Here is a 26,290-nt window from a genome sequence, read left to right on the forward strand (position 1 = left end):
GTCGACCCATACATGTATCAACGAACTCTAAATCCGAGGCAAACGTCGTAAACCGAGTCAAATTTTACGAGGAAATTGACCTCATATACCGGAAAACTTGTAAAGAGGTGGCACTTGTAAACCGAGGTTCCACTGTATAGATATGTTACTTTAAATCAGGGTTGTAGAAACAATATGTATTTAAAAACACTTCAAACACAAGAGTAATTACGTGGGGCCAGTACCATATTTTTGAATTGGTGGGACTCGACAAACAGTGGTGGTTCGCCACCACCAGGGAAGTACTCTGAAAGTCAGAGATACAAAACTGCTGGTTAGAGGGAAGATTGGTGCCTCTAAATCGATAAAAGAGCTCCTTCCAACAATGTAAATAAATGATAAAAAATTAATAAAACTTACATAAGCTCATTTATCCCACCTTCCCTCATTTTGGGGAAGGCTGGAGGCAGATCTGGTCAGTCAGCTGCTCCACTCTCAGTTCTAGCTGATTGTAGCTTGTGTCTGGCTGTCCATTAAGTAGCTCTAGCTGCAGTGTTCTGTTTCAGCAGAGTGGTGGATTTTTGAGAGAAGCCCTTTCGGATGCCTGAAGCTAACGGACTGATATCCGCTATATTAGTCCATTAGCTTCAAGGAGCCTCCTGGAATCAACCCATAAAATGGCATTTCATTACATTCAATGCTGGTTTTTTGCCTTTGTGGCTGTTCCCAAGACGATTGTGCTGCGTGAGCCAGGAGTGTTGTGTGCTTGGAGCTGCATGTGCACAAGGTTCTCTTGCCTGTGTACTCCCCAGTGCTGCCTTACACTGCCAGGGTTCTCTTTCCCTGGAGTGTTTGGGGTTTGCTTCCCTAGAGGGCTTCCTCGTTTGTGGGGAAGCGAAATTTGGCAGGCTGGGCACACTGGGGTTTGAACGACCTAACCATGTCACACCGAGGTCGGCCTTCTCAGCCTCAGGTTAGCTATTCTAGGTTTCTGGCACAGTGATCCCAGTGCCTGGGCTTCCTGCAGGACCATTCCCTGCAGACCCTGGAAAACCCCTGCAGGTTTGATGGTCCAATGGATATTCTTGCTGAGCCCATTTTTGCCATGTGCGAGTTCGAGGTTGTGCATCGTCTGTGCCATGTGGCAATGCTCATTCCTTCTGTCTTCGCCATGCTGCCTGGTGGGTCAAAGACATCTTCGACCCCGAGTCGTGTGGGACTTGTTCTCTGCACGTTATTCTCCTTACAAATACTTCTGATAACGTTCAAGGTTTTAAGGCGGCAATCGCTTTACCCTTGAGGTTTTGATTTACAGCGGTCTAAGTGTAAATGGAAAAATGTGGATAATACAGTTATACCAGAGAGAATCCCAGGGAAGTAGTTTAAGGGAAAAGTCATACATAAATGACCTCTTGCACATGTAAGACAGATTTGCCTTAAACCAGTAAATAGTAGAACCAATTAGGAAAGAAAGCACCTTAGATCTCATTTTACAAACAATGATGAACTGATTAGGGACATAATTACAAATACTTGTTACTCAAATCAATTACCTAATTGAAGTCTAGGGTTCAGATGCACAGGTTGCCTGCAGTCTATCTTTATGCTCATGATATCTGTAAACATGCTGCTCTGATGGCAGTGTTTGCTAATATGTCTTGGGCCAGTATTCGGGCACGGGGGTTTTGGAAGTCGAACAATGTCTTGGTGACCAGCTATCTTGTGAACATCTCTGGTCCTTAGGAGCTTTGTGTTGCCTAAGGTCATGTGTCGTGGCTGAAGGCTTTGTTTTAAAGTTGATACCTGCGGTGCTACTTCCTCTCTGATAAATGCTCTTTATTGTCCTTCTTTGTGGGTAGTAAGCTTCAGGAAGCTGACAGGGCTCCCCTCCCCAGAAAACCAGTGTTGAATGTAATGAAATGCCAATTTCTGGGTGAACTCCAAAGGCTCTCTGACCACCCTCCCTTCCCCCAAGGTGTCAGTGTTTCATCATAGAACTGAAGGTGGTGGGGCCCGGCAGACCTGGTCTGACTTCCCTCCCCAAGATGAGGGAAAAGGTGGGGTTAAACTAACTCGTACTAATATCACAAAATTTTGGTGGTTCGTTTTCATTGTTGGAGGGAGTTCTTTTGGCAATGTTTGAGGCTGCAGTCTCTGTTTTAACCATGCAGTAGTTCGCTTTTGCAGTACTTCGTTTTTGCCTAACTTTCTCAGTGCTTTCCTGGTATGGCAATGATTAACTTTACATTTAAAGTGTTCATTGGCCATCACTCCCTGCACCTCTCTCAGGGAGGTGCAGGGTTCCTGGTAGGCCAATAGAATTCCATGACTGATGGCACCTAGTAGTATGGCACTGTTCAGTGTATGATAGCTTCAGGGAGCCAATGGGGCTCGCCCAGAAATTGGTGTTTCATTACATTGAACGCTGGTTTTTGTAGCAAGGCATAATTTGAAATCATGTCTTGCTCAAATTTATCAAAACTTCATATAAAATTAAATATTTTCAAACTACTTAAGTTTTATTTATTTGTGGTTTAACCAACAGGTCGCACTCATTGCTCTGGTGGTTTATGTGTGGCCGCATATCTCTATGGTGGCAGAGTTGTTTAAGCATGCTGGTGGATGTCTCACTCGTCATCCAACACTCCTGCTACAACCAGTCATCACCTACTTTGTTTTACTGGCATTCTTTTTGTTGTGGGTGTGGGTGATGGTGTCCCTTGCCACAGCCAGTAAGTGCACATATGGTTGGTCAGCTTTGATGCTACGCTCATATCATCAGCTGTCCTAATGTTTTTGTTTTAAATATTTTTTGAGAAAGCTGGAACATGGGAGCAATAAATATAAATTATATTAATTGAATTATTAGTTTAGGGAAAAATAAATTGCTGTGTTTGTGTGAAGGAAAAAGTCTGTTTCAATAATTTTGTAAAGCTAGCCAGATTATTTTTTAGCATATCTTTCAAATAGGTTAATGTAAATGTTTTCGCTAATAATAATAATTAAGATGATGAGCCACAATAACGTGGCTGAAGAGTTGATATCCAACCCACAACTGAAAATAAAGAAACGACGACATTTTGATCTGCTCTTGACGATTGCATTACAGTACTTTATAAGGGTCCAGGAGGGCTCAAAACGTCTTCGTTTCTTCATTTTCAATTGTGTGTTGGATCTCAATAATAATGTAGATATTATGGATATTTAAAAACGTATTAGTTAACACCATACAGTATATGCCAAATTACACTGTATTACTGCAAGTGACCTAATCTTTACCAAAAAATAAGCTTTAAGTTAATATATTGGTTTATGCAATGACATTATTACACAATAATTAGTATTTTAGTTAGATTTATCTTTCACGAAGCTGTTTCCAAAAAAGGTCGTCTTTCTGTTGATGTTTCATTTCCTTAGCTACAGTGATGCTCTTTGGCTCTTGTGACGTGATATACATTTTTCAGTCCCATATGCTCTCACAGTGGGATATTTTCCAACATTCTTAGTTTTATTTTTTCTTCTTACTCCACTAATATCTGTGTCCTTGAGCATTTTGTTTCCCCTACTCAAAAGTTTTTAATGTCAGTCAATATCTCTTATGCCTGTGCTTCCTTCTGATGTTTTAAAATTAACGACTGATTTACATATTGGATAGTCTGACGAACATTCAGATATTTACATTTCACATTGCGGTCACTCCTTTTAGGTTTCCATCACATTAAGGCTGGGCAAAGGCAGAGATGATCATGTTTAGTACTGAACATCCTCTACTTGGTACTCTGATTAGGCAAACATTCCCATCTGGCACTAGTTCATAAAATGAAGTTTTAATCATCACACACTGGAAAATCGCATAGTAGAATCTCACCCAAATGAACATTATAGGGTGGAGGCTTTCGTTTGTCTTGAATTTACTCAATATTTCGTGCATAAAAATCAGTGAAGCCCCTAGACCCCTGGGACTGCCTGAAAGCACTCAGTTTGTACTTGTAATTGGGACGAGATCTCATAGCATGAACATGGAAATTGCTGGGTCGGGTTTCAAACCTGCTTAATATTTTAACTTATTTAAAGTGAAAGATTTTGTACGCATTGTAAAATACTGTAAGTCAATGAAAAGTTGGGTGCATAGGCATGCTTAGAGAACACAGTGTAAACTTCAGGTGCCCATAACTCTTCAGACTCCTGCCAATAAATTTAAGAAATGTCACTGGATTAACAGTTAACAGTGTAAGTTTCCATGAGGGAACTTGACAATTTCTCTTGGAGTCACCAGCTCATTCTGGCTGTGGTTATTATGTGGGCCTGCGGGCTTCAAAGACGAACAGTTTCGCAGATCGGGCAGTGACAAGAGAAGGCTGACCCCAGGCCAGGTTTTGATAGAAGTACTATCAAAATCATGCATGGCCAAAACATTCATAAAGGTAATTCACCTAAGAATGCATTCTTGAAAAGATAGGCAGCCCCAAAGTCCTCAAAAGCTGCAAGGCATGGAAGATAAAGCTTCCTGGATAAATGAAATATGTTCAGTATATGGAAAGCATTCAGTGACAACAGCTTTTCCTGTATGATACCTGATACTTCCTTTGAATTCTAAAAAAACAGAATTTGTTAAGAATTTGGTGACTAGTGTCACTGGAAGATTTTATGTTATCTGCCTCATTAGGAATATGTGGACGTGCTACATGTACATGAATTAGCTAGAACATTCAGTTATTTCTGCTTGTGTCTTGCTATAGCTGAGTTTTGAACAATGAAGGCAGCTTCAGATGTAGCATCCTGGCAACACTTGGCTTATCTGAGTTACATTCCATTATTTAGGCTAGAAGTCACTTGTCTGGTCATGTAATTTGGACTGCACGGCATACAACTCACTTAAGTGCCATCGTGTTAGTACTCAAGTGTTACCAAGAAAAAAATAGGAATCTTATTATATAGAGCTGAGAAACAATTAGTAAAAATATTTTTGGCAAGTTTGTATAAGAAGTTTTCTAAATTAAAATTTTCACATGCAACAGAACACCTGGGTAGTGGCAGTTTACATTCAACCCAGCTTGAGGCTATCAACAATCACTCTGCTGAGAGTTTAATGGGAACCTCCACAAACCTCTCCACTGCACTGCCTAAGAGTTAGTACAAATACATCAATACTACATTTGTTATCATATGTTTAATAGTTAACCCCAGCAAGAATTTTCCTCACAATTTACCATCTCTTCTCAGTTTGGTGAATGTATGTTTAATTATACTGTAAGAGGTAGGATTGGTTTGCCTAACATAATTTGTGTTTAAGTCATATAAACTATCATATATAAAAGAAGTTGGTATGAAATAGCATTAATTAACTTTTTGAAAAAAAGTGTTTGATTTTGTCTAATATTAACAGGCACCCCACAAAGAGTGTTGGAATATAGGAATCCTACTTGGGTGCGGTCCCTGTGGTGGGTGTGGGTAATTGGACTGGTGTGGGTGGCTGAATTTATCCTAGGATGCCAACAGATGATTATTGCATCAGCTGTGTCCACTTGGTATTTCTCAAGGTGAGTGTAAAATATCCGTTTCGATATTCTCCAACTTAAAGCATTCTTTAGAAAGGTGTTGAATGCTTGGATCACAACTTCCAAATCAAGTGAAGAAAAGGTTTTAATGTACAATGCTATAAAAGTTTGATTGTATTGTTTTTACTATGCATAGACAGATTATAGCAATGAATTACTGCTGCCAGTTGCCTAGTAATGCAAGACAGTCTTAAATAACTATAAACACATATCTGCCATTTCATTTGAACTTCCATTCCTTAGGTGTTTGTTTTGATTAGGACTTCTCTCCCGTATAATAGGATATTGCTTATAATGCACCACCATGGTGTTCACTTGAATACATTTAAAATGTTTGTTGTTAGATTAGTCATGGAAGTTATTAAATATCTACGTGTGTGCAAGATACTCGATTTCAAATGGGTCGGTTGTCAAATTATACTATTACTGTACTAATTCTACAATCTCAGACAGGAGGGCCGCGGAAAAGTACGGCACCCGGTGTGGTGGTCGTGGCGAACACTGCTGTTGTACCATTTAGGCACTGTTGCAAAAGGGTCATTGCTCATCACCATCTGCAAACTGCCAAGGCTCATCATACAATGGGTCACCAAAAAGTTAGTTAAATTGATAAAATATTCAACTTAAGACATATAATTACATTTTTTGTTGATGTTACTTTCTATAATCTTTGTTGATTATCTATCAACCTAATTTAATTGACAACCATATGATGCAAGGTAAGTGGAAAACATCAAGCTACATTAAAGACAGTGATTCAAGACTCGCACAGTACAGTATATGTATTTAAATTGCCTTATATACTGTATTTAGTTTGTTCACCAAATTAAGTACTTAAAGTGTATTTAGTAAATTTTTCAGCGGGATACACTTATGTACCCATCATCAGTCAGATATATATCAGTATTTTTTTTTTTAACCTTTGTCATACTGCCTTAACAGGCTAAATATTACAAGGTAAGCAATTTATTACTTTCTCTAACTCTTAAGCATTACCTTATGTTGCTGCAAGACCTTGTTATAATCTTTATGTATTTATCAGAATTTGGATACCTTCTACGAACTCCTCTTTTATTTAGGTGGTCATTTTTAGAATATTTACCAGATATTTGATATGCCCTCAAGTATTAACTTTTCAATTAACATCTATAAACATTTGTACAAAAATTGTTACGTGCTGAATTGACTGTCGTAAAAGTGAAACGGTCATCATCTGCTTGCAACGGGAAATATATATTTGGGGAAAGAAAGAGGATTGTTCTCTTGTGTACATGAAATTGAGAAGAATAAGGGTTGTTTAATAAGTATATATATTACCATTAAAAAGACAAGGACTGTCCTTGGCAAATACATAGCTTATTCGTAGATTAAGACAACGACCACCGGCATGTCGCCGTCTCCTCATCTTCTGGTGTGTGGTTTAATCTGCTGACTTTAAATGTTTAAACCTTAATTTTAACTTCATTTACAAATATTGCCTGTTTTCCATAGGTGCAAAGACCCTGAACACAGCTGCGCACAATGTTGCCTTCGCGCATGTTGCTGCTGCTTATGGTGCTTTGAACACTTCCTCAAGTACATGAACCACAACGCTTATACCGTGACTGCCACCAGAGGCACTGCATTTTGTACCTCGGCCAAGATTGTGAGTAGTGTATTCTCTTGTCAAGATTTACATTTACAGTATATACTTTTGTGAATATTTATGGTTAAAATAAAGTTTTATGTGTAGTAATTACATTTTCTTGAAACGGCTCTTCTTTCATTGGATGGTGATTGCTTACAGGTATCTTTCACAGTACTGTAGTTTTATTTGAAGTGTTGGCAGTCGATACTGTGATCCTTCATATAAAGCTTCATCAAAAACTGCAAATTCATTTATAATCCTATAAATTAATCAATTTTTCACTAATCCTCTTTACTTTCAAAGTTCTAATAAGCAAGGCATTAATGCCTTGCTTATTAGAACTCGGGACTTATTATAATCTCTAACTCGGGATCATGTCCAATGATTTATTCAGTGATCTTGCTTTATAGAGCATTCTAGCATTATGCTGAGAAAGTAGCTTTTCAATTTATTTTATATTTTTTTCAAAACCTAATTTATTTTAAATGATTTCTTCAGGCATGGCGTGTAGTCCTCACCAACATGCTACAGGTGGCCACTGTCAACAGTGTTGGGGACTTGATGTTATTCCTGGCCAAAGTAGCTGTTACTGGGACGGTGTGTTGCATAGCCCTCCCAGTGCTCCATGCTGACCCCACTCTTCATCTCTACGCAGTACCGCTCATCGTCACAGCTGTGTTTGCATTCTTCATTACGCATTGTGTCTTTTCTGTCTATGAGGTACAAACTATACATTATTTTAATGACCTAATTGGTTTATTTAGAAAATGAAGGAAATAGAAAAATTCCTCTATAGGTCTATACTTCCTTACGTGATATCCTTGTAATCAGTAATTTTACTGTGAATTAAAATTTAGTGTTAAGTACAGTAGTTAAATAAATTAAATGTTTTTGAGGTGAAAATCCATACAGAAACTATTATCCATGCCAAAGAGCCCAATTGGTCACAAACTTTACAGGGCATAGACATAATTTTTTTCCCAACAACTTAAATGAATTTACTATAGTATAGGCTCACTATTTGCAGCAGCTAACCTATCTATGCCTACCAAATTCTTAATACTTTCGTATTCCCGGCGTGCGTGCCCCAGCCTACCCCAAGGTGGGCCGAGTGTTTTGCGTGAGCACACAGCCACACTAAAATGTATATATTCATTTCTGTTTTATCGCCTAAATTTTCATTATACATCGTTCATTTTGGTATCAAATTGTTTGCAATTTAATTCCCTACAGGGGTATATGCATTTAAGGTCCAAAAGCCTGACGTGCCACCCGCACCAAACCCAAAAATTGGCTGAGCATAGCCCGTGAGCGCGCAACAGCACTAAAATGTTTATGCTCTTTTCAGGTTTCTCACCTTAATTCTCATGCTACGTCGTTCATTTTGTTATCAACTTGTTCGCAATAAAATTCCTTACAGGGGTTTATGCATACAAGGTTCAAAATACCCCCCTCCCCCGCAGCAAAACCGAAAGTCTGACAAGCATTACCCCATGAGCGAGCACCCATTGGCACACCTGCAACACTCGCACACAAATGTTATCAAACTGAAAGAGAGTATACACATAAATTTTCATGTTGTTGTTCATTTTGGTATCATCAAATTGTTCGCAATAGAATTCCCTACAGGGGTGTATGCTTATAAGGTCCAAAAGCCCAGGGTGCCACCCTCAGCAAACCCGAAAATCGGACGAGCATTACCTGTGATCGAGCCCCCAGCAGCACACCCCCACTAAAATGTGTATACTCTGCTCAGTTTTCACATTTCAATTTCGGTGCTACTGTACATCGTTCATTTTGGTATCAAATTGTTCGCAATAGAATTCTCTAAAGGGATATGCGCATATACGGTCAAAAAACCCGGCATGCCACCCGCAGCAAACCCGAAAATCGGCTGAGCGTTTCCCCGTGAGTGAGCACAAATCTGCACACCAACACCTGCACTAAAATGTGTATACCGTTTCAGTGTTCTCACGTCAACGTTTGTGTTACATCGTTCATTTTGGTATCAAATTATTTACAATAGAATTCACTAAAGGTGAATACATACAAGTTAAAAAAAAATCCAGGAGTGCAACTCACAGAAAACCTGAAAATCAGCCTAGCGTTACCCGTGAGTGTTATAAACGAAATGTGTATACTCTGTTCAGTTTTCTCACCTCAATTTTAATGTTACTTCATTGTGGTATCATATTGTTCACAATCTAAAGGTGCGCATTTTAAAGCTAGTCCCATAAAGATCGGATAAAAAATGGAATTTTAACAAATATTTTAATTTTGGATGCCACATACATCCCAGGCGGACGTATGGTCTCCAATAGACCAAACAAAGCTCTGCGACTGATGTTACTTAGTAGTTGGGAGAGATCTAAGCGAGATACAAGGAGTCGTAATATGGTTCCCTGAAGCCGTGTCATGCACGTGTAAGTGGTTGTATGTCGTATATGCTAGGGAGTGTAGTAAATACAGAAGCTTCTATGACGTGTTGTAGGAAATACAAGCTCACCAGCTGAGGTCCTCCTGCTCTAATCTCTTATCAAGGGATTCATCGGCATACATGCTCTGTGGCTATGATGTCAAAGACCTAGCTCCTTGTGTGTAGTCAACATTCTAACCATCTACAGTTTGAAGGCTGACAACCACTGGGGACTCATATAGAAAGAGGCGTTTCATTATATCTAACACTCGTTTCTTAAAAAAGAAAACATGCTTGGGCTGCAGGGTATGAAATAATCCACTTTACAGTGTGTGCAGCATAGAGCAGTCAGGGTTTTAAGTGTTGCCCCATGCCATCAAAATACTAAAAACACTAAAAACAAAATTATTTATATTCATACCAAAATGAATTAGATAACTAGTAAAAACATAGAAACAAATTAAAGCTTTTGTTATTATGTATGCAACGTATTTTTTTTTTTTTTTTTTTTTTTTTTGCAAATCGAATAAAGTACATATTATCATGACTAATATTAGAGAATACATTGATATGCAGTAGTTTCATTATAATATTGTGTAAATAGTATTAGTGTACAAACATTTGTGGATAAATGAGGGCATATTTCCTGTTCCCATAATGATTCATTTTTGTTTTCCACCTGGAGGGTAGAAAAGTTTGAAACATTTCTCCGAATAAAACGAATAAAGTACATATTATCGTGACTAATATTAGAGAATACATTGATATGCAGTAGTTTCATTATAATATTGTGTAAATAGTATTAGTGTACAAACATTTGTGGATAAATGAGGGCATATTTCCTGTTCCCATAATGATTCATTTTTGTTTTCCACCTGGAGGGTAGAAAAGTTTGAAACATTTCTCCTCGGCTTTGAGGAGGATTATGTATGCAACCCAATGCTGGTAGTACCCTTTGGTGCCCAAACATTGCATCCTGGGGTGTCCCCCCCCCCCCCCAACTCAAAATATTACAACAAATCATTTATGTAATATGCCAGTGGAATACGAGTACAGATCTAGCTTGTGCTTCTCTGCATTCATTTGTCATTATGATGCATGCTGCTGAAGAGAATAAGGTTTTCCTATGCTTTGGGAATTGTCTGTTTAAGGTATTTAAACACCGGGGGCCAGATTCACAAAGCAGTTACGCAAGTACTTATGAACGTGTACATCTTTCCTCAATCTTTGACGGGTTTGATTACATTTATTAAACACTTTACAAGCATGAAATCTTCCCAATCAACTGTTGTTATTGTTATAAACAGCCTCCTGGTGCTTTGGAGCTCATTAAATGTTTAATAATTGTAAACAAAGCCGCCAAAGATTGAGAAAGGACGTACAGGTTCGTAAGTACTTGCGTAACTGCTTCGTGAATTTGGGCCCTGGTACTTAAGGTACTTAAACACCTCAGGGTCTTTGTAGATTTGTAAGGTAAATTACAGCTGTATTTTCTAATTAAGATTTAAGTCCTTATTTAGTTTTCCTCATGATGTATTTACATTTCAGATGGCAGTTGATACTCTGTTCCTTTGTTTCTCTGATGATTACAACACATATGACACCACTGATGGCCGAGACTTAGTAGCAGACAAAGAACTGTATGAATTTATGGTAAAGCACGAGGACATCGACAGGAAAAATTCTCGGAAATCTCGACGCAGAGACCCTCCCGAGACTATCAGGTTTAAGGAAGGAACTGTGTAAGCATGTATTACTTGCATGGCAATTTATTGTCATACCATATATTGTTATACCTGATAATGTATGAAATACAGTACTTTCCATTTATATTAGTTAATGTCCAGGTGGATCATCTGGAAGGGAAATTACTAAACATGCTTGTTGGTGACTAAATAATACAGTTATGAACTGTGTATGAACAAACATTACACCAAATTTTATCAAATCATCATAATATTATAAATATTATACTTTAAATGTTGTTGGTTTATATTGATTTCCTGAATATTCAGGTTTTTGGAGAAGATAGCAGTACAAGATAGGTTGCTGTATTATTTGTTCGTATCATTAACCCGTATACGTAAATGTTTTATTTGATTTACTTTGCAAGAGAAGTGTTGATCTTAACTGTGATTTGTAATAACATCAGCTGCTCTTCTCATGGAGAATAATTTTTAGTTGGTCACACATGTGCTGTGTTTGTTAGTACAGTACTGTACTGTATAGTGCTTAGGAGTTATAATTCAGTAATCCTTAAATTTGTTTTAGAATATTTTCTTATTTCTGGGATAATGAATACAGTATTTAATAATTGTCTAGTACCTAACAGTTTAATTGTGAACTTTGGGCATGATACACTTTGTGATAAAAATATTATATTTCAGTATAATTTTAAATTGTTCTCATGTCTGGAGTATATATTGATTAAAATATATATTATGTATTTTTCAAAGATTCACGAAATCTTTGAGATATGAAAAAAATAGGCATTTATAATTTTAATGCAAATTCAATACAAGAAAAGTTATTATGGAAGATATGTGCGAGATTGAATGAAAGGCTTTACCAGAAAGAATTTTAATTACAGACAAAATTATCACCTGTCTCAAAACTGTAGCACATTACAGTAGTTGAGCATTAACTTCATGCAAACATTTCTGAACTTGGAATGGCAGATAGAAGCAATTCAGTTTTATGTTGTTACTAAATTTATTTATGGCACTTTAAATTTACCACTTTCTTTCACACTGTATCTGAAGAAAAATGAAACTTTTTAGTTTTGTCAATAAGGAAATTAGTTAATGCATATTTTCAGGTACTGTATTTGTGTTACCATTATTAATGTTTATCTGGTACAGACGTGTTGATAATCATGTTTTGCTCTACGTACTTTGTTTTGTAATTGTAAGAATAGTTAGGTTTAGATTAAACTGTGTGGGCCAATAATGTAAACAGTAGTAGCTTATATCTACTGCTCTCTATTTTGATAACTGTAATGAGCCATGTGATCTCACATTTGATAACGAAAGTGACTGTTTTGTAATGCAGTGGCTGTCTCGCAACTTAAGGACATGTGCTCCCATTACAAAGGATGCTTGTGGGGAGTGGGTGTGTTGGTGTCTTGCTAGGGAGTCATGGCTTGCTTAAGTAGTCTTTTTTTACCTCATGTTTTAATGTCTTATTAAGTTATTACTGTTTTATTTAATATTTAACTTTTGTACCGTTAACCTTCTGCACATGGAATGTGCAATGTTATAATTTCAGAAATATTGTACAGTATTTAGTACATGTAATTGGACATGTAACATGGACAGGACAGATGCAGCAGGATTTAGTATTAATGTGACTAAGTTTTGTATGTTACAAAACAAGTTTTGGTACTACAGATTATAAAACGAGAATAGTTCCGTCCCATTTCCACTTTACTAGTTTTTGATTCATTATTAATTCTAATACAGGCTCATCCTTGTACTTAATAAATATTTTCAGTAATTGCATGATTTTTTTTTTATTATAACAAAATTTGTCAATACAGAATGTTAGGCTCTCATTTTGTGCCTACAGACCAGACATGTGAAGGGAAACCTTTCTTCTTGTTAAAAACTTTGAATGATAACTAGCCAAGTGTGTAGAGTTGAAAATAAAATATTTGATTATATACTGTATGAGCTCGATTATCAGGACTCTATGGGAAGGATTCTTATCTGGATAAGCATTATTCTTATCGGGGGACGTACAAAAATTAACATATTCCAAGCATTTTTTATCAGTAATGTAATTTAAAAAACTTCAGCTTACCTTGTTGTACACACAGAAATCACAATTGCGTGATGCATCAAATGAACAAATCCACAAGGGCCGTGACGAGGATTCAAACCTGCGTCCGAGAGCATCCCAGACGCTGCCTTAATCGACTGAGCTACGACCATGTCGTAGCTCAGTCGATTAAGGCAGTCTGGATGCAATTTTGTCTGGATAACCCCGATATCCAGTTTAGTGGAATCTGGATAATCTAGCTCATACAGTATATTTGATTTAACTTGTTATGTTCATACAAAAATGCTATTTAAAAGAATACACAGTATACAGATTTTGTAGGTACGTTGTTGTTGCAGATTGTGCAATATTTAAGAAGCAACTAATTAATTAGTGAATAATTATATATATATATTTATATACAGTAAGCCACGTGCTTTCCGAAACCCTTGGGACTGAGACTGAATGGATAACTGTTGTGTTTGGATAAGTGGTTCATCATCCCCGATAAGCTAGGGGAAAAAAAATTAAAATTTTATTGCAGAAATTTGAATGTTTTGTCTGTACTCATCAATATAAGAGGTTCTGATCCGCTTGTTAACGTGAAGATTATAGTTGATGGAGCATTGTTATTTAGATTTAAAATGCAGTGGTGGATGATGATAGTGCTGGGTTGACTGAAATGGTGATTAATGGTGATGAGGTAACCTCAGCAGACCGCCTTTCACCATGTACTATACTGTACCTAATGCCATGGCAGATTTTAAAGCTTCTGAGCCATTCATTAGTATAGGAACACTGTTCAAGTGGTGCTGTGTACAGTCACTGGGCAAACCTAATTCCATCTTTATTGCACGTTTTTATTCAGACTTTTTATCGGAACTACTGTAACTCAAATAAAACAACAGGCATTTTCGGAACATAGGCGTTCGTAAAGCACGTGGCTGACTATATATAATATAATTATGCATGTGTACTATACATGTACAATATTAAACATGTATATTATATATGTATATTAGCACTGAAGAAGAACCACACATAAAAGCCAACCTTTACAGTAGACAATGTCTTAAATTGAGACAAGTAAAATGGTTACAGTAAAGGCTTTTTCTTAGTTTGTCATAATCACATTTTTGTCAGCAGCTGTAGCCCTTTAGTAAACAATCCAGTTAAGTTATTTTGAGGAGAGACTAATACAATATTTGATCATCATCTCTGCCCACCCCCATTTTCATGTTATGGTGAAGAACTTTGCATTAATTGGAGGAAAGATGGATCTCAATTCCAATCTCTTTCCTCTTTATCACATGGGGTAACAAGATGCTAGGGTTATATAGCACTGGGATTATGGGGCTGTGTGCACCACAGTGCTTGGCACCTGATTTATGAGGCTGTGTGCACCACTGTGCTTGTCACCAGGTTTTTATAAGGCTGTGTGCACCACTGTGTTTGTCACCAGGTTTTTATAAGGCTGTGTGCACCACTGTGTTTGTCACCAGGTTTTTATAAGGCTGTGTGCACCACTGTGTTTGTCACCAGGTTTTTATAAGGCTGTGTGCACCACTGTGCTTGACACCAGGTTTTTATAAGGTTTATGAGGCTGTGTGCACAACTGTGCTTGGCACCTGGTTTATGAGGCTGTGTGCACCACTGTGCTTGTCACCAGGTTCATGAGGCTGTGTGCACCACTGTGCTTGTCACCTGGTTCATGAGGCTGTGTGGACCACTGTACTTGTCACCAGGTTTATGAGGCTGTGTGCACCACTGTGCTTGGCACCAGGTTCATGAGGCTGTGTGCACCACTGTGCTTGTCACCTGGTTCATGAGGCTGTGTGCACCACTGTGCTTGTCACCAGGTTCATGAGGCTGTGTGCACCACTGTGCTTGTCACCTGGTTCATGAGGCTGTGTGCACCACTGTGCTTGACACCAGGTTCATGAGGCTGTGTGCACCACTGTGCTTGTCACCAGGTTCATGAGGCTGTGTGCACCACTGTGCTTGTCACCTGGTTCATGAGGCTGTGTGCACCACTGTGCTTGTCACCAGGTTCATGAGGCTGTGTGCACCACTGTGCTTGTCACCAGGTTCATGAGGCTGTGTGCACCACTGTGCTTGTCACCAGGTTCATGAGGCTGTGTGCACCACTGTGCTTGTCACCAGGTTCATGAGGCTGTGTGCACCACTGTGCTTGTCACCAGGTTCATGAGGCTGTGTGCACCACTGTGCTTGTCACCAGGTTCATGAGGCTGTGTGCACCACTGTGCTTGTCACCTGGTTTATGAGGCTGTGTGCACCACTGTGCTTGTCACCTGGTTCATGAGGCTGTGTGCACCACTGTGCTTGTCACCAGGTTCATGAGGCTGTGTGCACCACTGTGCTTGTCACCTGGTTTATGAGGCTGTGTGCACCACTGTGCTTGTCACCAGGTTCATGAGGCTGTGTGCACCACTGTGCTTGTCACCAGGTTCATGAGGCTGTGTGCACCACTGTGCTTGTCACCAGGTTCATGAGGCTGTGTGCACCACTGTGCTTGTCACCTGGTTTATGAGGCTGTGTGCACCACTGTGCTTGTCACCTGGTTCATGAGGCTGTGTGCACCACTGTGCTTGTCACCAGGTTCATGAGGCTGTGTGCACCACTGTGCTTGTCACCTGGTTTATGAGGCTGTGTGCACCACTGTGCTTGTCACCAGGTTCATGAGGCTGTGTGCACCACTGTGCTTGTCACCAGGTTCATGAGGCTGTGTGCACCACTGTGCTTGGCAGTGGAGATGCCATATTCCCCATGAAAAATGCAGTGTATTTGAAATAATCACAAATAAAATACTTTACATTAATGATCTTTCTGCACTGCAATTGTGCAAATATTGGTCTTCAGAAATTGTTTTACAATTATTTGTTAGCTTTTAACATACTTGATTTGAAATTATTAATGTTTAAAGATACACTGATTTTTTAAGATTAGCTATGTATCATTGGAACAAAATCTTGTGAATCGTCTTGAATATATTATTTATGATTATTCACGTAAATCATTGGCTTAATTTTTTGTTTATTTTAGATTGGTATACTAAAGAAATTACATTAAAAAAAACTTTACTTCTGAAAACTTTCTTTAAATGTGATACAAGTGCTTAAATTTTTGTTTACTTAAGTACATTTTTACTTTATTATGTAAATACTTTCCTTACAAAATATATTAAACATTTCATTAATTGAGCAGTTGTTTTTGTGAGAAGCCTTTTAAACTGGAGAATTGCCAAACATGAATGGCACTGAAATTACCACACATTGGTAACACCTTATTATTCACTTATCTATCCCTATCTCACCTATGATCCGGTCGGGGAGGGGAGCCGGTCGGCCGAGTGGACAGCACACTGGACTTGTGATTTTGTGGTCCCGGGTTCGATCCCGGGCGCCGGGGAGAAACAATGGGCAGAGTTTCTTTCACCCTATGCCTCTGTTACCTAGCAGTAAAATAGGTATCTGGGTGTTAGTCAGCTGTCACAGTCTGCTTCCTGGGGGTGGAGGCCTGGTCGAGGACCGGGCCGCGGGGACACTAAAAAGCCCCAAAAATCATCTCAAGATAACCTCAAGATGATATCTGTACTTTGGGATCTATAAGCCAAAATTATCTACAACCCCCAGTAGTACAATTGGGTTCATTCTTGACTCGTAATCTGGAATTCTCCTGGGTCAAATCCCTGTCGGGACAGAATGGTTGGCCTCGTTTTCTATCATCTCATGCACCTATTCACCTGCAGTAATTAAGTACAGTACCAGGAGCTTAAGGAGCTGCAAATGATCCCATGGGCACCACACTAGAACCAAATATATACTTCATGTTTATAAAATGAGACGCGTCCAAAGCAGAAATGCTATGCAAATCACACAAATCAAGGGTCCCAAATTGTGGAATGACCTCCTATATGCCATTAAAAACTAAACCTGCCTCAACCATTTTAAAAGAGAAGCCAAGAAATACAATAATTCATTGTATCGGGTACAGGAAGCCAGAGTGTATTCATACACTGTAGGCTTATATCGAGGTCCCCCCCCCCCCCCCACCAAGGCCGAATTAGTGACCCCGCCCAGGATGCAACTTAATAACAAGCTGACTAATTCCTGAGTACCTACTTTACTGCTAGGTGAACAGAGGCATTAGGTGAAAGAAATATGCCCTACCATTTCTGTCCCACCCGGGATTGTGTGTCGAGAACGAACCCAACTGTACTACTAAGAGTATTAAGGGATTAAGGGACCCCTTAATCTTTTACCCTTAGTAGACGGGCCTACCGTGATCTAATTTACATCATGTAAAAAATTTCACTCACATTTCCTCATCCAAAGAGAGATATTTTATGTTTTGCTGTTACTGCATCTTTTACACACTAAAACTGTATATCTATGCCTTTCATCACATCATCACTATCACACATATATTTTATTTATTTATATTTATTTATATTTATTTATACAAGAGTTGTTACATTCTTGTACAGCCACTAGTACGCGTAGCGTTTCGGGCAGGTCCCTGGAATACGATCCCCGCCGCTAAGTTGGCAGGGCGGCAAGGAGAATGCCCCTTCGATGCTGCACCTCCGACTCTGGTGAACTTCCTGCAATCTCTGCTCTCGCGGGGCCTGGCTTACCGCTCGCTGCACGCCTATCTAGCGGCCATCGCCTTCGTCTGCAAGCTACACGGTAGGAGGGACCCAACTCGGCAGTTCCTGGTCACCCAACTCCTCAAAGGGGCACGTAACTCCGCACAGCGGGCCCCTGCGCGGCGTCTCCCAGTGACGAGGAGCCTCCTGCATCGCCTGCTGCGGGCACTGGGAGGCGTATGTAACTCTGCCTATGAGAAGTCCTGCTACAGGGCGCTCTTCTCCCTGGCTTTCCACGCCTGCCTACGCCCGGGTGAGGCGGTTTACGTGGACCATGGACGACACACGCTCAACCTTGAGCAGGTATCACTTACGACGGCAGGAGTAGATATCGTCTTCAACACCTACAAGCACAGTGCAGGGCGCACGCCCACCCTCTCCCTGAGAGCGAACCCTTCCAGCAAGTACTGCCCGGTCCGTGCCCTGTCTAAATACTTTAATCTCAGGGGCCTGCGCCCGGGGCCCATATTCAAACACGCCGCAGGCGCTCCTGTCACCAGGCGAGATTTCTCCAAGATCCTACGCTCTGCCCTCTCGGCGCTAGGCTTGCCTCCAGATGACTACGCGCCGCATTCCTTCCGTATCGGCAGGGCCACTCAGCTGTCTCGGGATGGGCTCGCCACTTCAGAAATAATGGCTGTCGGCAGGTGGAGGAGTAGCGCTTTCACATCCTACGTCAGGCGGGACGTTGTTGCTCTGCCACTTTGAGTGCCTCACGCGGCCAGCTGGCACTCGCCCTTCGGGGGGGGGGGGGGTCCGGCCGCTGGCCTGCGGTGGGGGTGCAGCGCCGGTCCCCAAGTGTCCCGCTGTCCGCAGCTAATACTTTGCCCAGTCTAGGTGCTAGTAAGCCCTACTTGTAGTCAACCCCTTCTCCTTATTCATTAGGTCTTACCGGCCTCTTGGTCGGGTACATTATGTGTTATGTGGTCTCTCACTTATTAGTTACTCTTTGTGTCCTGCCTGTTATATCCTAGTGTTATATAATTACTCACATTTGCATTCGGCCTTAATTCTAGTACCAGTTAATGCTTTACGTTTCTGCAGAATTAGTTCCATGTCACTATAGGCTAAGGTCTCATAATTACTACGGGTGTACCTTTTAAGTTAAACCTAGTCCTCGGACTTGGAATTGTTACTGTTAATTCTTACTTTATATATTTACATGTTCTGCAGAATTTAATCTTCAATAAACTTTAACGCCCCATGCTGCCTGTATCTTTCTTCCCCTGGACAGAAATCGTTTTTTCATCCAAGTACACATTTTACTGTTGCGTTAAACAGAGGCTACAGTTAAGGAATTGCGCCCAGTAAATCCTCCCCGGCCAGGATACGAACCCATGACATAGCGCTCGCGGAACGCCAGGCGAGTGTCTTACCACTACACCACGGAGACTGCTAACCATTGCATATCATTTGTTAAATTTCTTGAACAATTCACGTATGTTAACTTACGTGCCACTGAGTATTGTTTATCACATTGTATCAACAGATTATTTAACTAAATTATTTTAAATTTTGCCTGATACACTTTGCATATTAGTGGCTTTATATAATATACAGTACAGCCTTTGTACCTTCAAATACACACTCCGGGACATGTTACATATATTTTATGAATACAAAAATTATTATTATGTTATTATTAAGTTCAACCTCTGGCAGAAGTATCAGTCCATTAAGAATAAGATTATTAGGTAGAAATAAGATAGATTATGATTATTATGATATAATTATAAGCAATGTTGACCAGACCACACACTAGAAATTGAAGGGACGACGACGTTTCGGTCCGTCCTGGAACAAAACTGGTCAACATACTTCAGCCACGTTATTGTGACTCATCGCCTGCTAATTATAAGCAATCCCTGTGGCGCTGTGGTAAAACATTCGCCCAGTGCTTCGTGAATGGTTTGGCCTGGGTTCGGGTGCCATATCCTCAACTCTAGCCTCTGTTCACCCAGCAGTGAATGGGGGTGCCTGGTTGTTAAACAATTTGGTGGGTCCTATTCCGGGGAAAAATAAGTATTAAAGACCTGTCCGAAGCACTGTGTGCGCTAGGGACCCTACGTGAATATTTTTACAAGAGTTGTTACAAATAAATAAATAAATACAGAAAGACATTAAATTTAGCCACTCAGGAGATCGGATCAAGTTCAAGTACTTTTATTGAGACAATAAAGTACGTCTCAAAGGGATACAGTAACTTAGGCAATTTCTACCCTCCAAGATCGTATCTGCCAAAAAAACTATGACAAAAAACTTAAGACATTAACGAACGACACCAAGTCTTCATACCTATTTAAGAAGTAAAACTATGACCAAAAACTTAGTAAGAGTTTTTAAAGATGAGAGCAACCAGGCTAGAATTGATAAATGGGCAGCCAAAACTGAATGAACACTTAAATCGATATTCACCCAAGAAAGATTAGGCAACATCCCCCATTTCCAAACAAATGTTTGAAGCAGGTGAAGATAATGTATTAAGGGATATTTCCATTAAGGGAGGGCCTTTGAAAAGCTGCCGGCTTTCTGTACCCGTTGATGCAATTAAAGAGATGGCTGCCCTCGGGTAAATTCAGGGAAACGTGTGAAATAATCAGGTGGAGTATTTGCATTAAAGGCCTTTAAAGCCCCAGATGTGGAAGTTACTTTAGTTTAGTTCATTTATTATGCACCCCATACCCATCTTGTGGGCGGTAGTGGAAAGGGTTACAGAGGCACCCTAGGGTTACAGAGATACACATTCTGGAAAGACTTCGAACTAGGCACCCCCACAGGGAGGTGTCCTCAATCCTTCATTATTTAATATCTTAATAAACACGCTGTTAAACTCTGTACCTAGCAAACCTAACGTGCATATCATTAACTGAACAGGCAACTGAATTTAATAGCTTCTTTTCATCGATTGGTGCTAACCTTGCCAGAAAAATCCCACAGACTCAGACACATGTTACCACATATCTTTCAGGCAGCTATACAAACTCTCTTCTCCTCTCACCAGTCAGTCCTACAGATGTTGTCCATCATTCACTCACTAAAATCCAAAACTGGGAACATTAGTGAAATACCATCCATGGTATACAAAAGTGCCTCCCATAGCTTTTCTGTTCAACAAATCTCTAGAGTGTCCTACCGTCCCTGATAGCCTCAAAAAAGCAAGAGTAACGCCTGTTCAAAAAGGAGGCAATCCGGCAGACATATACAATTACAGACCATTATAAAATCTACTTATATTATCAAAAATATTTTTAAAAATTATTTACAAACTGCTCTAGTCTCGTAAAATGCAACATACTAAGTCCCTGTCAATTTGGCTTCCGCTCCCAAAAAGAGTATCAGTGATGCAATTATTAGTCTGCTTGACTTAATCTACTCAGCCCTTGACAAAAGAGAGTTTCCGATTGGACTCTTCATTGACCTGAGAAAAGCCTTTGATACTGTTAATCATAACTACCTCTTACTTAAACTCCGCCATTATGGAATCCGAGGCCTTGCCCTGAACTATATCCTATCCTATCTTAGTGACAGACACCAATATGTAGCCATCAATGATATAATCTCTCCCACTCTACCATTAACCGTCGGGGTGCCGCAGGGCAGCATCCTAGGACCTCTCCTATTTCTTATATACATCAATGATCTGCCTAATACCTCTAACATTCTTACACCTATATTATTTGCTGACGATGCTTCTCTCATCTACTCAGACCCCAAACCCCATACACTAAATAATGCTGTAAACAATGAACTAAATAAAGTTCACTTATGGATGTCAACCAACAAACTCACACTAAACATAAAAAAGACCTACTACATCTTATTTGGAAGCAAATCAACAAATGCAATTCAGCTTCAGATTGACAATGCTAACTTCAGCAATAAAAATGGAGAGATCCTTGGCCTATACTTAGACAAGAGACTCAAATTCAAAATTCAAATATTTATTCAGGTAAAGTACATACATACAAGGGGTGATACAAAAATTTATAGATTTATAGATAGAGCTAGTACATACAATGCCTAAAGCCACTATTACGCAAAGCGTTTCGGGCAGGAAAAACATTAAAGACTAAAACTTAATACTAATTGAGATTAAAGTATAACAATGTGTTGAGAAAAAATAAAAATAAAAAAGGGGAGAACATGGCAGAAAAACAGCACAAATACAATTAGGTCGACAAACAACGTTCTTTATAAAAATAACAGACATTGGTTGATAATATAGGGGTAAGGTAGGTTACAGGGTATTTATTAGGTAGTGCTTCGTGTTTATCTTAAACTGGTTGAGAGAGGTACAGTCTTCAACATGATTGGGAAGGTCATTCCACATTCTGGGTCCCTTGACTCTGGGTCACTCGACTTCAGCACCCACATACATAACCAAGAAAGTCTCAAAAACGGTTGGTATACTCTCTAAAATCAGTTATTATGTTCCAAACTCTGCTCTCTTCTCACTATATTATGCGCTAATCTATCCCTGTTTTACATATGATATCTGTGCATGGGGCTCAGCCTCTGCAAACTACCTCAAGCCCATCATCACCCAGCAAAAATCTGCTATCAGAACAATAACAAACTCGGCTTTCAGAGAACACTCAGCCCCTCTATTTAAATCCCTAAACATGCTAAACATAACCTCACTCCACACATTCTCTTATGTCAATTACATTTACAAAACCCTGTTCTTAAATGCAAATCCTGTTCTGAAACTCTTCGTGGACAGATGTAATAGAACACAATCACCACACCAAAAATAAATCTCTCTTTGATATCCCCAGAGTCAAACTTAATCTGTGTAAACACTATGCAGATAAAGGACCTTGTCTATGGAACTCGCTCCCTAACGAATTGAAGAGCTGTCAAACTTTTGCCTTATTAAAAAATAAAACCAAAAGGTACAATTTCATCTTCATAGTTTCCTACCTAGTGCTTGAAACTCGCACTGTATCTAGTGTTACCCAATTCCCAAAAATATGTACCTATGCCATACAACTTTACCATTGTAATCATTGCTGTTATCTTGTATCAAGTTATACACATAGTTTGTTACATTATATCTTGCAATACTCTTCAAATTATGCTAAAGTGAACCTGTGGAAAACCCTTTAATTTACTTTACTGTACCTACTTTGCTTTTTCTGTCAAATTTCTTGTACAATAATTTTTTTTTATACTTTCTTACAATGCATTTTTATATCTTCTTACAATGTACCTGTATTTTTTTTTTAATTTTGCTTTAAATTACTTTCTTAAAATTATATGTTAGATTAAAGATCTGCCCGAAACGCTATGAGTGATTTACAAGAATATAAAACTTCACCTCTAATAAACCCAATGTTCCTTCTTGTATATAAATAAATAAATAAATAAATAAATTAGCCATGCTGATGATATAATGATACACACCACTAGGAATGCTACCACGCAGAACACACTTAACTCGGTATTAATCATGTCAGGACCTAGGTTTTGTTTTCTCTGCTGAAATGGCTAAGATACTAAATCGGCGCCTACCCAGGCAGGGAGGAGCTGTTCGTAAGATGCAACTGTATGATGACTCCCAGCTTAACTATGTAAACAGATTCAAATACCTTGGCCTTGAGATGCCACTGTATGGTCCAGTTGTATTCAGACTCTGTCGTCAGCATAAAGAGAGGCTTAGAGCTCTTAAGGCTGTTGCAGGATATCACTGCAATGTCAGAATTGTCAAAATGATGTACTTTGCATAAATCATATCGTTAGTGGATTATGCTGCACCTCTGCTTGTTCTGATGCCTGAAAGAAAGCTCGGAGGACTTGAAAAATTGCAGAACGAAGCCTTGAGGATAATCCTTGGGTGCCCTCGTACCACAAAGATACTCAATATGAGAAAGGAACTTAATATTCCGAGCGTTGTTGATCGTGTTACTGAAATTAACTGTAAAATTGGTATAAAAATACTTAGGCTAACTCATCCTAACCCTTGCACAGAAGCCCTCCAGAATTTCTTTATTGAAGGTCAACATTGTTCCAAATAGATAACTAAAACTAGAACTGAACTCAGAATGTATCAGGTTTATCATTTGTACCAAGAGAGAACAACGGCACTTTCCTGCACCGTGGGAGATTACACCCTTTCCAATTTAAATCCCTCGCTTTCCACCCAAGAAACAAATTAGAGATCAGCCCAACCTTCGTCTTGAGGCAAAGCTCAACGCCTTAAGCCATATTGATGCTCTGTCCACAGGGCATTCTCTCTCTCAAATCATATACACTGATGGTTCCCTACACCGCACCACGGGTGCAGCTGGAAGTGCAGTTGTTCTGACAATGGGCGATGGCTTATATTTTGAGTGGGGAGTCCGTATAAACAACTGGGCCTCTACCCTTCAGACTGAACTATTTGCCTTGCTCCTTGCACTGAAATGTGTACAAGTCTCCAAACTTGATACATTATTGTAAGTGACTCCTTATCATCCTTAATTGCTCTCAACTCTTTAAGACATAACTGTAACATGCTCGTGTCTGAAGCTAGACACAAATACAACAAAATGATTAATGATGGTAACAGGGTCAATTTCATGTGGTCTCCATCTCATGTTGGCCTCCGAATGCATGATACAGCTGATGAGTTAGCCAAAGAATCTGCCTTTAAAGGAGAAATTGAGTATAATTTTGGATTGTCAATAAGTAGTCTGAGAGCAGTCCGAGTACACCAAGAACTTCAATAAAATCTTGTATTCACCTAGTTGTGCTAGCGGGGTTGAGCTCTGCTCTTTCGGCCCGCCTTTCAACTGTCAATCAATCAACTGTTACTAACAACTAACTAATTTTCCCCCTCCCCCCCCCACACACACATTGGAATCAGCCCTAACAGCTGTCTACCTCCCAGGTACCTATTTACTGCTAGGTAAAAGGGGCATCAGGGTGAAAGAAATTCTGTCCATTTTGTTTCTGTCATCACCGGGGATCGATCCCTGACCCTAGGATTACGAGCCCAGAGCGCTGTCCACACAGCTATCAGGCCCCCCTAAATCTGAGGCAAAGTGAAATTGACACCAGTAATTCCATCTATCATCATACTATCATGCAAGAGGAGCCACACATCTGGTTCATCCAATAAAATCAGCAGACTTCTAGATGTTACTACTGCTCGGCTTAGACTCGGTTACAAGTATCTCTGGGAATTCTCATCATCTGCCGATGTAGACCTGACCAAATGTAAACTGTGTCAACAAAATTATTCGCACACCCTCCGTCACTATGTGATGGAGTGCGGAAATATACGAGAATTCAGAGACAATTCTATAACTAATGTTCCAAAGATGTGTAAATATTTCATTCAAAATTATCTGCTACCAGAAGTCTTAGCCAAGTATTCCCAGTTTGCTAACTGTAGGTAGTAACTAAGTGATTGTAACCTATCCACCGCTGCCCACTGGATGGGGGGCGGTGTGCAGGACAAACATATCAATTGTGACACTAACTCTCCACATATGTCAGTTGCTTAATTTTGAAACTGTAATTGCGGTCGGTCTCAAGCCCATTGTTGATGTGACGATGTGTATTAAATTGTGTAACTAGCTCATCAAGATTGTAACTTGCTTAGCTAAATGAATTGTGGGGTTCAGTCCCCGAGCCCATTATGTGCCTCTGTAACCCTTTCCACTACCGCCCACAAGATGAGTATGAGGTGCATCACAAATTAACTAAACTATCTTAAGTAATATACATCATCCCTATTATTTTTAAGCTAAACAATTTACCTTTGTTGTGAGCTAGATACGTATAACTTGAATTTGTCCATGCACCCCCACGCCCACCCGTGGAGTGGATGGGCGGCGGTAGGAAGGTGCCAAGCACGCCCGTGCTCCATACACACAGCAGACTGCATCCGTGGTTCAGTCTGTGATGGAGACACGAATCACGTGAGGCGAGACATTCCAAGGGCGGGTAGGTGTTTCCCCAGAGGCGGCCGGTGGAGGGCGTTGCTAGGAAAGTGTGAGGCGGCCCCCCGGAATGTTATGTTATTTTAAGAGCATGGCCGACTTGGCCTGTGACTGACTGACTCACCGCCCCGCCCTCGCCACGCGGGACTACACATTCCCAAACCCTTAAGTTAAACAGTTGTCTAAATTCTTTACATTCCTCTTATGTACACATTACACTTTACAATAACTTTAAACAAACTTTGTAATGCCAGTTAAGGGAAAACTGCTTGAACGTTGTGCCAACCAGTACGTCACTACTGCGTCACGTGACGCGGGAAGTGTGCCAGGAGAGGCGTATCTTAAGCAGGGTGG

General features: G+C 39.8%; 3 protein-coding genes across 3 annotated transcripts in view; 2 read left to right on the forward strand and 1 right to left on the reverse strand.

Moving 5' to 3' along the window:
• LOC123761385 (choline transporter-like protein 1) overlaps window positions 1–11,472 on the forward strand; it is a 44,144-nt gene extending 32,672 nt beyond the window's left edge. The window contains 7 exon segments of the mRNA XM_069313645.1: window positions 2,525–2,711; window positions 4,998–5,108; window positions 5,366–5,519; window positions 5,987–6,133; window positions 7,029–7,182; window positions 7,663–7,884; window positions 11,129–11,472. Coding sequence (XP_069169746.1) covers window positions 2,525–2,711; window positions 4,998–5,108; window positions 5,366–5,519; window positions 5,987–6,133; window positions 7,029–7,182; window positions 7,663–7,884; window positions 11,129–11,326 — 1,173 coding nt within the window. The 3' untranslated portion in view covers window positions 11,327–11,472.
• Window positions 1–26,290, reverse strand: part of LOC123761386 (uncharacterized) — a 348,122-nt gene that overhangs the window by 248,692 nt on the left and 73,140 nt on the right. The gene's annotated exons all lie outside the window — the stretch shown is intronic.
• LOC138357798 (integrase/recombinase xerD homolog) lies at window positions 17,262–18,716 on the forward strand. Its single transcript, XM_069314897.1, has 2 exons — window positions 17,262–17,340; window positions 17,875–18,716. The coding sequence occupies exons 1-2, from the start codon at window positions 17,262–17,264 to the stop codon at window positions 18,714–18,716; spliced, it is 921 nt and encodes a 306-aa protein (XP_069170998.1).

Source organism: Procambarus clarkii, chromosome 7, assembly GCF_040958095.1.
Source record: "Procambarus clarkii isolate CNS0578487 chromosome 7, FALCON_Pclarkii_2.0, whole genome shotgun sequence".
NCBI classification, from domain to species: Eukaryota; Metazoa; Arthropoda; class Malacostraca; order Decapoda; family Cambaridae; genus Procambarus; species Procambarus clarkii.